At 38.3% G+C, this 13315-nt stretch overlaps 1 protein-coding gene across 1 annotated transcript in view; it reads left to right on the top strand.

Moving 5' to 3' along the window:
• The window catches only part of LOC110041445 (uncharacterized), a 31149-nt gene that overhangs the window by 11703 nt on the left and 6131 nt on the right, over positions 1-13315 (top strand). Inside the window, exons 18-37 of the mRNA XM_089293239.1 lie at positions 292-319; positions 820-844; positions 1476-1646; positions 2512-2577; positions 3054-3149; positions 3782-3862; positions 4985-5094; positions 5404-5536; positions 6010-6118; positions 6450-6559; positions 7101-7190; positions 7565-7638; positions 7875-8002; positions 8252-8301; positions 9265-9301; positions 9516-9565; positions 9716-9769; positions 10152-10261; positions 11241-11486; positions 12034-13156. Coding sequence (XP_089149365.1) covers positions 292-319; positions 820-844; positions 1476-1646; positions 2512-2577; positions 3054-3149; positions 3782-3862; positions 4985-5094; positions 5404-5536; positions 6010-6118; positions 6450-6559; positions 7101-7190; positions 7565-7638; positions 7875-8002; positions 8252-8301; positions 9265-9301; positions 9516-9565; positions 9716-9769; positions 10152-10261; positions 11241-11486; positions 12034-13156 — 2891 coding nt within the window. The remainder of the gene's footprint in view (positions 1-291; positions 320-819; positions 845-1475; positions 1647-2511; positions 2578-3053; positions 3150-3781; positions 3863-4984; positions 5095-5403; positions 5537-6009; positions 6119-6449; positions 6560-7100; positions 7191-7564; positions 7639-7874; positions 8003-8251; positions 8302-9264; positions 9302-9515; positions 9566-9715; positions 9770-10151; positions 10262-11240; positions 11487-12033; positions 13157-13315) is intronic.

Raw genomic sequence — 13315 nt, 5'->3', positions numbered from 1 at the left:
TTAGCAGTTTTATAGATGCTGGGGGTAACCCTGCATTGGGCTAGCATCCCATGCAGGGGGAGTAGAAATACTCCTGGTCACTTCATAATACAGAAACAGAGATAAGCTTCGGCAAGCACCTGATGGGCCTCTAGGCTCAGACTTTACCTTTTACATTTCATCATAGGTTTATGTTGGTCCACCATATATGAACAGTATAAAGCATGTAGCTTTAATCAAATGTTTTTTAGCCCAGTTGTGCTTGATTGTACCTCATCATGAAATTTTTTGGTTTGTTTCTATTCTTTCCAGAATATAAATCCAATGACTCAGCTACACGGTTAGTAATTAACTTCATGCAAGTAAGTAATTCATTTAAAAAAATAGTAATCACAAAATTACAGGACTTGTGCATTGGACTCCAATCAAGTGGTCCAGGTTTAAGCCTCATTGTGTTGAGGTTTTGGGCAAGACACAATACCTCTCTCAACACAGGTGCATAAATGGTTACTGGCAAATTTAATGCTGAGGGTAACCCTACAATGTACTAGCATCCCATCCAGGGGGGGGGGGGGGGGGTAGGTAGAAATACTCCTGGTGACTTCTTGGTATGGAAACCCAAGATACCCACTAGCCTGAAGTGCCACTAGGCTTGAACGAGGACTTAACCCGTATGTCACTACTAGATACTACTTTTCTAAGGTTTGTTAGCATTGGGCGTGAACTTAAGATGACAATCCAATAGTATTTGAATAACTATGAAATAATCTCCTGGTTATAGTCCTTTGCTGTGTGATACTTTGGTTGTTTTGGCTTAACTGCACAATTTTTGCTTTGCAGGAAGAAGAGTACTTCTGTTTCAGGGGTAAGAAGATTAGAGTACACTAAATGTTCTGTTTTCAGCATGAGTAGTTTAAAGTCTGTTATCAAAGCTTCAGTTCAGTTGGCTTTGCAAGTGCGACATACATGTAGGTATCAATCAATAAAAACTTATTGTAGCTGTAAATGAAATCCTGAATCTTGGGTGAGCTACAGAGTTTTTCAATATATATTGAATTTATTATTTTTTACAAGGTTAAAACAAAACCACCAATAAACTAGTGTTATTAGCAGGACTTTCATCAGGGGCTGGGCACTGGGCAAATCGACCTGCTGTGAGGATGATTTTGCCTTCCTGGTTTGACCATCTACAGAAATTTTTCTTATAATTAAGTTCAGTTAAAAAGTTTCTCCTTCTGTGAAAACCAGTTGCCCTTCTGCTGAAAATGTTATTGAAATGACTGGTTATTGGTATTTTAAGTTTGCCACATCAAAAACTGCATGTAGGTCACCCTTGTCTTTGAAATTCAAAGTGTTAATTATTATGTAACAGAATATAAGTCCCATTTTATGGTAATCCTAGTATAATCACATTTAGAAATTCTGGTAGGAAATTATGCATGTTAATCCATGTTAATTATTATTGATAACTTGTTGATATTCAATTATCTCTCTAGTCTAAAAAGCGAACACCAAGCAAAAGAGTGAAGCAACTTCTTCGAGAATCTGTGCAGGACAAAGCTAAAAAGGATGAGAGAGCTAAGAAGGAAGAAAAAGAGAAGAAAGTTGCAGATCCATCGGCCAAGAAGGAAATCAAAAAAGCTGAGAAAAAGAACAAAAAAGTCAAGGTATGGTTCTCAGTCTCAAAAACCAAGAGGTCAAGAACAAAGCTGAAATAGTTTTCCAGAAAATAACTTATTGTTTGAATCCTGCAATGATACTATCCTAATGGAACATGAAAATCAAGTTGACAGTTTGCTTGAGACAGCATTTGCAAGTATTTAAATTCAGTTTGTTGTGACACGCAGAAACAGGACAATATGAACACAAACAGGCAAGCTCTTTGGCATTCTATAATGCACAGTACAACAGATGTTCAGTGTTATCTCTATTACTAATTATATTTTGGTCCTTGAAAGTGCCTGAATTTTTGGTTCCCAAAAGGGTATGAACTAATTTTCAAATATTCATATATTTGTATTCACACATGACATGTTGAAATGCTGACATTTGAGCCAGCTGGTATGTAGAACAAAGTGCCAAGAACAAAGGAAAGGCTCAAATTACCTGACTTCTGAACACATTTTCAATCAATTATATAGTAATGTTTGGGAAAGGAACCAAAAATCACATATTAAATAACTTTTAATCTCAAAATAAGTGCGCTATAGCCTATGTTTAGATGGCAAAACAGAAATTATTGTTCCTGAGGGATAACAGTTTCACGCAGTTACTAAGGCCTTCTTGTATATTTATATTTTGACTCAGGTAACATTCAGATTTTCCACAGAAAAATACAAGCTTTGTTACCTATTAACTAGCCATGTCCTTCATCATTTTGATGAGCTGATCATGCAAAATAATGATGTGTACATGTCCTAAATGTCCAACTGTAAACATTATTTGGTCTTCGATAAATTGCTTCCAACTAAATTTGCTTTAGTTCATTAAAAACCATGTTTACCTCTTGTTACTTGACTATATCTCTGACAGGCTATGCAGATGGACCAGAATGGCAATTCTCAACAGTTAAAAGAATTCACTGCCTACCTTAAACAAGTGAGTAAGCACAGTACAGAGGTTTACAGCAATATGTTAATTCATCCTCAAACATGCAATGAGTGGATGACAAGTAGTGGGATGTCTGTAAACTAGCCGTATGGCTAAGCATATTGCCACTCTAAATTAAGTGTCTTATCCTATTCTAGCATTCTATCCTTCCTAAAATTGGACACAATGGACTCATAGATTCAAATTGTATTTCACCACAAAGGAAGCGACGAAGAGTGTGGCAGCCTATTCATTTCACATCTGTTTGGTTTCTTTTTTTATGTCACTACAACATCAAATTTTACTGTTCGTGCTTTTCTGATAGAGATTGTAGAGTAAACCCCTCTTTACAGATGCTTATATAGCGGACTATTATTCGTATAATTTCTACCTGTAAAATTCAGACATAGTTATCCCTAAAATACAAACACACAGCTTTGCCCCTGTGCTGTCTGTATTAGTGAGCTTTATTTGTTTTGTAATAGGGCAGCAAAGCCATTGTGGATAAGAAGTTTGAGATGGCTGTTCGTAGCTATGCAGAGGCTATCAATATAATAAAGCATCATCAGTGGCAATATGAGGTAACTATGGCTTGTCCTGGACCTAGCAGATTGAAAAATAATAGATGGCACAGGCCTGGGTTGTTTGAAAGGTGGATAATGCTATCCACTGGATAAATTGCTATCCAGTGTTTAGTGTGGTTTGTTTGTTGACACTTATCCACTGGATAGTGATTTATCCAGTGGATAGCATTATCCAGCCTAGGAACAACTGGGACCAGAATGTTATCTAGAAATTTGTGCTTTGTCACCTAATAATTTTACTGCTAGTGCTAACCTGGTTCCCACAGGCTTAGATAGTTCTTGAAAATGTGTCAGATCCTTCAAAAGTCCTTAAAAATAAAAATTTACCATTGACCTTATCCCAGAACATCATTGCTACTGATAGACTGTTCCTCCTGGTCACAGATACCGTAGGTTCGAATCCCACTGAGGCAAGAGCTTTTTTATTGGAGTTTTCTTTGCAACTGCAGATATCACCTTTAGTTTCAAGTAGTGATCATTTTACCAGTCCAATAAGAACATGTGGCTTACAGAGGTTTTTCTTTTGGTTTTGTTTTGAATGGTTAATTCTGTTAACTGTAATTTGAAAGGGTTCTACCTTTTATCTGTTAAGTGAGGTATTGATTGGAGTATTTGTTTGTTGTCAACAGATCTATGAACTGAAGGAGATTGATTTTGTTATATTAGTGTATAGTTTGGGTGCAGCTTGTTTGGAACTTGGTGGTCATGAGGTATAATCTTTTTAATAGTGGAAAACTAAGTATAGGAAATGTTGCACTGATTATACTGGAACTAGGTTATCAGCACCAAAACACTATGAAATCAATAATCTCTGAGCATGCTGCATAACAATTCAGAAAATAGCCCAAAGAAATAACTCACACTGATTGGTCTAAAAACATGTTTCTATTCAACAATTAGATTATGAGCTTGAGATTTCTATCGTGTGATAGTTGACAAGGGCACAGCCCAAGTCAACATTCATGCATAGAAATTGAGAATGAATAATCTAATCGTTTCAGTATAAATCTACTAGTTATTCAAAACTTTATCCAAATCCTCTTTACAACACTTCGAAAATGCCAAGTGGCTGTTGTTTTGTTAACAAGGGCACACTGCTACTCAATTCACTATCTATCGCAGAATAGATAGTGAGTAGCGTAGCCAATCAGAGAACGGCATTTGTGATAGAACGCTAGTAGATTTATACTAAAACTCGATAGAAACACAGATCAAGCATGAGCTGTTGATGTAATGTTGGTGCAAGCAAAGAGAAGTTACATTTTGATGATCAAAGTAAACAAGTCGTTGCCTTTTTTTCACTGTGGAATTTTCTAAAAGAACTAGAAAACATACTCTTGTGTTGTTATCAAGTCATAGAAACACTCATGGAAGTTTGGTAGAACTCCAAAAAGCTGTGGAAAGACTCACCTGTCTGCTCATGTTCCCACAGCATTTCTCGAACTCCCAAACTTTCATTGCATCATAGTTGACAAGGGTGCAGCAAATCTAGAGTGAATAATCTAATTGTTTTAGTATAAATCAAAATTTTAATCTAAATCCTCTTCAAAGACACTTTCAAAAAGCACAAAGAAGCAGCCCTGAGTGCACATTGCTATGCTGCTCACTGTTTGCAACAGAGTAGATAGTGAATAGCATAGCCAATCAGAGAACAGCATTCATGATAGAACACTAGTAGATTTATACTAAAACTCGATAGACCATGTTTCCTATTTCTTAAATAAAATACAATTCAGGGTCTGCAAGACAGGATTGTTAACAAAGAATGTATTACATGGCATTTTACTACCTAAAAGTAAATTATTTTTTTGTCTTTATTTTATTTTTGTCAGGAACTTCTAGCAGCCAAGAAACAGTTTGAGATCATTGTTATAGAACATAAAAATGTAGTTTTTCCTTTAGCATACTTGGGCACAGGAAGAGTGTTTTATAAACAGAACAGGTGAGAGATTAGGTTTTTGTGATAATTTCCTTTTTTTACAACATGAACTTGACATGAGCTGTTTTAGCTGTTAAGGGGATTTAAAAGTTTAGAGAGTGACAGTATGTTGACAGTACATTTTCCCTTTGCAACTGAAAATGAATTTCAATTGTAGAGTACCACAAAATCAATATAATCTTGTTCCTTGCAAGTAATAAGTCTTTATCTGAAAGAAGCAGCTCAGATTGACCCAAAGGGACATAGGTAGTTTGTTTGTTTGTTTGTTTGTTTGTGGATTTGTTTAACCAAGATGGTTCATCTTGCACTCAGGTTCCCTGAAGCCTTAGAATATTTAGAGCAAGGCCTGGCAATAGTAAACAAATTGGGTGATGAGAAACTAGCGGCTTACAGATGGCCTGGTTCACAAGTCATTATTGAAGACACAAAACCTGGAAAGTTACTGGTAATTATACTTTTTTCCCTGAATGAAATTATGCTTGATATTTTGAATGGATGCTTTGAATAGATATGTAAGAACACGTTTGAGTGGCATTTTTATCTAAGTTACATTTCTTCTTCACATTCTTTGAACTGTTATTGAAGTTGATAGTTCTTACTTCATAAGCCCGGGAGATCATCTGCGTAAGGGTAAGGTTGTCTGTCAACTGCAGCCTTACTCATGTCCATACCTTCAAATTTTTGTAAATTTTGTAGTGGTAGTATGTAATACTACCACTACAACTTTTTGTTTTGTGATATTTTGTACAAAGCTGAGTCAATTGATGAAGTTAAAAATCATTTGATGGATCAATAATTATTAGTCTTTTACTTTTGATGTGAGAAACCCTAACAATTTAGAGATTCTGTATAGATTTGCTTTCAAATGCTAGCTTTCTCTCTTCACTATTACATCTCCTATCTTGTTCCTCGTTTCAGAGTGCACTTCAGACATTAATAAGAATTTGTCGCAATCCTCCCCGGCCTGATGCTGTTTGTAGATATTCAGATTGTTCATATAAAGCACAGATTTACCTTACAGATCCTGGTAAGTGAGTTTAATTGTTCTAATTAATGATTCCAAGAAGAACTTAGAGTGGAAAATGGTCAGTTTGAAACCACCAATAAATTGCTATCTCTCTGCTTTCAAGGAGAGGAAGGGGCATCACCATTGTGTTTGTAGTTCATCTTGTGTGATCGTCCAGGGAGGGTAGTTCTGAAAAGAACTGTTGTTGGTGACTGACATTTTGACAACCTGAGCGGAAGTCATCTTCAGAGTCAAGTGAATAGTGTTAGTCAGTTGATGATGTTATAAGTCTGGTTTGTGGAATGAAGATCACTTAATCCAATTTGATCAACTTTTTGATATGCTTTTACAGACTACAAAGGATATATACGGCTTATCTGCCTTGAAAACTGTAAAGTAGACTTCCATCCAGTCTGTTGGAAAAAACAGAAGGGCATTGAAGAAGGGAAGACCGGAGACAAGGTAACATAAAATTGTAATTTCTTAACTGGATTATTTAGGAAAGAACGAGCCTGAGTTTTCTATCAGACGAAATGAGGCATAGCCAAGTTGACTATTGCTCTTGGAAAATGATTGCAAGTAGTCTAATTGAATTATTAGACACTTAAACAGAGTACAGTACAAAATCTACAATTTTGAGTATTTTTTAAGCGTAACATTAAGAATGATATTCAGCTTTAAGGGCAGTGCACACACGATCGTTGTCTATCAGTGAAAAGAAAATTATAAGAGAAATTACTGACAGGCTTACTATAGGCAGCATGATGTCTCAAATCGCTTCAGCTTGCTAGTTTTACTAGTTTCAAGCAGCTGCCTTGGACAGACTTGTCCAGTATTAGTGGCTGTTTCAGTTAAAAAAGAACAATCACAATAAAACTATCAATGGTGGCTTTGACTTCTGCATCAATAAGACCAGATTTGGTCCTCTCCACTTAATGTATTATACTATTTTGAGTCTCAATATTTATTTCCTTGTTTTGTATTTTTCTGCTCTAACTATAAGGACTTCCTGGATGACACATGCATGACCCCAGACTGTGTAGGCTCTGTAATCAATGTTCAGATCTATGATTCTGACGGACTTAAAACGGAGGTACAGTATTTTATAGTGGCTCTATGCCCCTCTGGAGGCTATAAGGAATTATGATGATGATGACAGTATTTTAGGACCTTGCTGACCCCTGTGTAAAGGGTAAAAAATGGCCACTCCTGCCCTGGCCTGATTCATTTATAAGACACTTTGAGTTAGAGCGGTTTTCAATTGAGTGTCGTAAAGCCAGAACCAAACCAATTACTTGCCAATTAGACTACTCAGCCAATCTCAAACCATAGTAAAATCGAAAGCAAAGTAATTGCCTGATTACTTTCAACGCTCAATTGAAAACCACTCTATGCAGTGTGATGTTTTACAGTCACTCTAGTTGCATACCATTTGGAAAAAATAATTATTGGTCTTGTTTGTTTTAGTTTAAAACCGAGAAGTCAACTGCAAAGCTGGAACCCAAACCCAAAGCTGCAAAGCCAAATAAAGTTAAACCAAGGTGGCCACAAAGCTCTTTATTGATATTCTCGTAGTGTAATTTATTTGTATACAGGGGATAATGAAAACGTTTTTTTCACTCCTTATTGTAGTTTGATATTTAGGAAACGTTCTAGGCTTCACAGTGAACTTAATAGCTTGTGTTTTAGATAGGTAATCACACAAGCACCATTAGGATTTGTTAGGTCATTGGCCAATAATTATGGTTGACTCCTCGTTTCTGATTTTGTTACTTAGTGTTCCTGGAGCTAAACAGAAGAAGAAAAAGGAAAAGGATGAACTTAAGATTGAAGAAGAAGCAAAAACGTCAGACACTGCAGAAGAAAAGGTGGTCAAGAACCCCCAACCCACTCCTCCCATACCAGGTAGGTTCTCACCCTGCAGGGTACATCTAGTAATTTGCCCTGTTTACAGTTGTAAAGAATCGCTGAAGATTTCAAACATGCATCGATCACTGACCAGCCTTTCTTTCTTTCCTTTAACCATGTAGCATTTTCTACCTTCTATAGTTATTATTTGAGATTTCTGTCAACTTGAAACAGTCTTCTACATTGAAAAAATAATTGCCTTGTAACTGTGACAATTCATTCTGTCTTTTGATGCTGTTGTTGCAGTGCAAAGAGAAGAGAAACCTTCCAACAAAGACCCCAGCCACGTGGAACAAGTAAGAAAGACTTGACATCTTTGAGAGAAATGTTGCCTTAAGCTGCTTGGCAGAGTGCCTTCATAAAATTGTTATAATTATTTCCTCCATTCTTACCCCTATGCTCTCCAGTTGTGGGCCTAGAAATCTGCTTAGAGAAGTAATTTCCCTCCCATTAAGATAGTTAGAGCGGTTTTCAACGGGTGTCGTGAAACCAAAACCAAAGTAATCACTCGAACCAATCACAACGTATACCGACAACCCAGTGAACCAATCAAAAGTCAAACAAAATGCATGTACTGTAGCTGCTGCAAAGCGCGGGAAAACCTGTGCAAGTGAGTCACGATTGGTTTTGGTTTTACTTTTGATTGGAGGAAAAAGTGGTGGGAATTTCTTAAACCAGTAGTGTAGCATTGTAATGCAAAACCAACGACTTTTCGCCACTCAAGTGAAACCTGCTCTATCGTCATGTTGAAATATCTTTTGAAGTGTTCCACTTGCTTGCCATCACAGCTGGACAGTTTCTTACCTCTGTGCTTCCCCTCCCCTCCCCTGCTGATCTACTATCAATCAATCAATCAATCAATCAATCAATCAATCAATCAATCAATCAATCAATCAATCAATCAATCAATCAATCAATCAATCAATCAATTTAGCTACATGTAACCCAGAGAAAACACCCCTCTAATTGGGAACACTATGGATATTAAACCAAAGATTCCTACAAGTGGCGTAGGTAGAGTGTGAAGTGGACATATTTTACCATCATTCCTTCAAAGACCGTTGATAATAAAATGACATTTTGCTGTTTTATGTTTGTTAAATGGAAAGAAGTTTATTATCACCTTAGACTAGTCAGTGAAGATTTCATGACCAATACATTTTGAGAACCATACTAGGCTTGAAGTCAGTATGTTCTGCTGTTGTTGATGTCCCTTTTGTATCATTAGAAATTAATTGATTTCTTCTTCTGTTTCTCAGGGGGGATATACCTCATCAGATGCCAACATTCCATCAGGTATGCAACGTATGATTATCAACTTCTCTCTGCCTCTTTTTCTCTCTGTTGAGGTCGGGACAGGCAAAGTCCTGTTTAGTTTCTCAGTTTCCTCTGTTGTCATAACGTCAGTCAACTGAGCTAATAAATAAAGCAAGCTCTGGTTTTCATTTTAAGCACAATGCATTGTAAAGCAAGACACGTTTACTAATGCTGATGATATTATATTTTCAAGGTGAAGGAGTCTTTATCTTGAAGAAAGATGATGACGAAGAACCAAATAAGGTAGTGAAGTCAAGGAGTTGTTTTCCTTTTGGTTTTGTTTCTTGTTTAAAAGATGAATACATGTATGGTTGTTTACAATCTTGTTGAAAACTCCTGTTAGCAATGACTATAACAGTATTGTATACAGTCCCCTATTTTTTTTCTTAAAAGGGATTGCCTCTAAAAGGAGTGAACAAGGCCAAAACCAAAAAGAAGAAGCTCAAGGTATACGAGTTATCTTAGATCTTCTATACACTGGACAACTATGTGACTCGGCCTATAGATTTTCGACCAAATGTTGGTCGACACTCTGTCGACTGTCTTCCTGACAGGTTACCGACAGGTTACCGACAGGTTACCGACAGGTTACCGACAGGTTACCGACAGATTACCAACAGGTTTCCGACAGATTACCGACAGGTTTCCAACAGGTTAGCGACAGGTTATCGACAGGCTACCGACAGGTTTCCGATCGTTGTCTGCCAACAGTTAGTTAACAGGTTTTTCTGGGAACTGTTCTTCCCTTTCATCCAATATGTCATTAAAAAAAAAAAAAAGTTACAAATCAGCCCGCAAAGTACTGATTGTGTTTCACTTGTCCGTGTAGAACACACAGACCTTGGATGAATTCCTCAAGGATCATGGTGGACAGCAAACATTTAGACCAGCCTTTGGCGAAGATGGCGACGACTTGTGTGAAATCCCAGCTCCTAAATGGTGATAACTGCAGTATTACAGTTAGAATATAAAACAGTTTGTTTCCTCCAGTTAGTTAGACTCATTCACTCAGCAGTCAACATGTCAGGGGAAAAGTATTCCAAACCGGGGGGGGTACTTTCTTATTACATAGGTGTGTGGCCCCAAAGGGTATGGTTTTCGAACAGTTTTGGTCTGAAAAAGGGTAAAGATTTTAACCATTCTGGTCTGAAACAGGGTATGATTTTCACTCAGGCTTGGCGTTGGGTAGTTTTTTTACTACAAGGAACTATTTTTTCCGCATCAACATTGGCATATTTGTAGCCCTTCTCAGATGTTGACGCAGATGGAAGCCATTTTTTAGGTAGCTGCAGTCATATTAGAGCCGTGTACTAATTTTAAAAGTCTGAAATGGGGTGTTGCTTTTTCGCTCAGATCTGAAATGGTGTATGGGAAATCACCGATTATGGTCTGAAAACTTTGAGGAATACCGCCCCCTTGAATCCAAACAACCACAGAACAATGCAAATTGAACCTACTAATCCTGATTTACAGCCAGTTTTGTGGCAGGCGCCATGGCCGGTCAGGATCGAACTGTCCTGGTTCTAGCCCTGGCCGGGGTCAATTGTGTTGTTTTCTTGGCCAAGACTCTACTGTTCTTGCACGCTTCTCTTCACACGGGATAGTAAATAGAGACATTCAAACTCATTCTGCATTTCAATGTGGAAACATCGGCGAACGATGTTTTCATTTTCGTTGGTTGTTGTGAAATCCACTCGACGTTGTTTTTAAAAACATATTCCTTGAAATCGAAGGGTTACTGAGAATAGTTAAGTGCCGGTAAAGGTTAACAATGGCTTAGACTGGGAAGAATGAAACAGTTAGGCTAACTTTTTCAAGGTGTTTGACAGAGCTTAGCTCATATAATTAAGGGAAAAGTTGGTCTACCAAGGGTGCCTGAACTTTGTATATTTTTCTTTTCTTTTCTTTCTTTTTGTAGTAAATTTGTTACTCCACCGCCGGGCTGGAGTCAGCAGGAGATGGAAGCACCGTTCGCTATTCCTGCACACTTACAGGGAGATGCAGCCGAGCTGGACGCAAGCTTCATGGCTATGGATCCCGCTACGTTTTCTTTTTCGTTAAGCGCAGCCGCTCCTCCTCCTCCTCCTCCTCCTCCACCGCCGCCGCCGCCACCGTCGCCGCCACCGCAGATTGACCTGAAAGCAGTCACAGAATACGTGAGCTCGTAAGTTTATCCCTGATGGAGAAAAGATAGTTGGTTGCTTTATAAACAAGTGCATCCCCTCCCTCTCCCCCTTGTCCTCCCCTGCCACTCTCCCTTCCCCACCCCAACCTCCCCTGCCAATTAGCAGCTATGGCACAAATGAGAGAAATGCGTTCAATATTGACAGGGTTCCAGATACGTTTTCAAGATATGGTATCTATAAGGAATTCCAATGGGTCCATTCCCACTGCTCTCACCAAATCATTATTAATTTTCTATCCATTTGTCGGGTCATGTAGCTGTGCTTGTCGGGTTTTTGATCTGAGACCCCTCGCTTATCTGGAACACTGATTGAACGAGGTATTTGCTTTTGAAATTTCTTCTTATGAAATGTGGCGTTGGAAAAACGCAAAAACCTGATGGGTGGTATAAGTGCCTGTGAACGTCCGAGTTTTTGATTGCATGGTTTGAAGCGGGCTGGTGGCTTTTTTTCTTTGAAGTAACTTAATGCAAGAGCTAAATTTTCTATGTTCTTCCTAGTTATACACTGTTTTTTTTTCTTTTGTAGAATGTTGCAGGAGATTTTGCGAGTCAATGGAGCTCTGGAGCTGGCTGACCCATACATCATGCAACCTTTAAGCATTTTACCAGACAATTATCAGGACATTATTTCCAATGCGGGAGGACTTAGGCCGATTCTAGAACAATCTGGTAAATTTTTGTTTGATGGTAACAGGGTTATGCTTCCTGAAGACAAAGAGATCGAAGACTTAGTAAAAACCTTAAAACCTAAGCCGAGTAACAATCCGTTCCTCGAGAGAACGATGATGAATGGAAGTAAAAACAACGATGCAAACTGTCAAAATGGATCTCGTGATAGTAAATCCATATGCGGTGATGGTTCTGTTGTGGCTGAGATACTCGAAAATGGAGCATCAGATGACTTCTCTTTTCCTTCTTCAATTTCTCCTCCGTTAAACCCGGATGCCAAGGAATTTTTGTCGTCATCTCAAACGGATTCATTAACATTTAGCTCGTCAATGACTTCTCTAGCCAGCGCGAACTCCACTTTAAAGGATGTTGAATTAGTCGATGATCAAATCGAGGACGAAAAAAATGCGATTATACAGCAAATGGAGCAGACTTCCAATGGAAACACTGCAGAGGAAAACGTTTTGGAAAGTGATCACCTTAGCGAAACAACGAAAAAGACCGTTAAAACTCGGCGGGATGATTTTGCGGACATTTCCAGTGGCACAGTCACTTTAATGGCCAAGCCATCCTCTATTAATGGTAAAAATTTTGAAGATTCGAGTTGTGATCTGTCTCAAGCTATGCTTGCCGTCGAAACAGTTGAAAAGCAGACAGTCGCACCAGCTGCGGGCGAGGACACAACGCCGGTGCAAACTAGCAATCATAAACTTGAAGGCAGTAGCTCCAGTGTTGAAACTGTGATAACTAGCAAGACCAAAGCAGTTCAAACACAGCCTAATGTGAAAAGCAAAGGCGTGGGAACGGATCCCATCCCTGAACCTTTTAAAGCTGAATATCAGAGAGCCGTGGCTGAAAAAGAGGCATTGCAAGCCCGGCTACAGGAAAACACTGAAAGGCATAACGCCTTATTTAATAAGAACACTTCTGAGTGCGAGAAAGTTAAGAAGAAGCTGGCGGATGCATTGCAAGAGAAAGAGGTGAATATCTTGGAAAACGCTAAAGCATTATTACAGGCCATTTCCGAATCACTTTTAGCCTCTTTCTCAAACCGAGTCTTGGTGCCCATCATTTCGCACGAAATGAGATTTCATTCACATAAAAATTTAACTCATTTTCATATGAATGGTTGTGCAGCC

Source organism: Orbicella faveolata, unplaced genomic scaffold (genome assembly GCF_042242905.1).
Source record: "Orbicella faveolata isolate gen_17 unplaced genomic scaffold, um_ofav_v1 contig_25, whole genome shotgun sequence".
NCBI lineage: Eukaryota > Metazoa > Cnidaria > Anthozoa > Scleractinia > Merulinidae > Orbicella > Orbicella faveolata.
The sequence above is the reverse complement of the archived record's forward strand: the minus strand, read 5'-3'. Positions and strand labels throughout refer to the sequence as shown.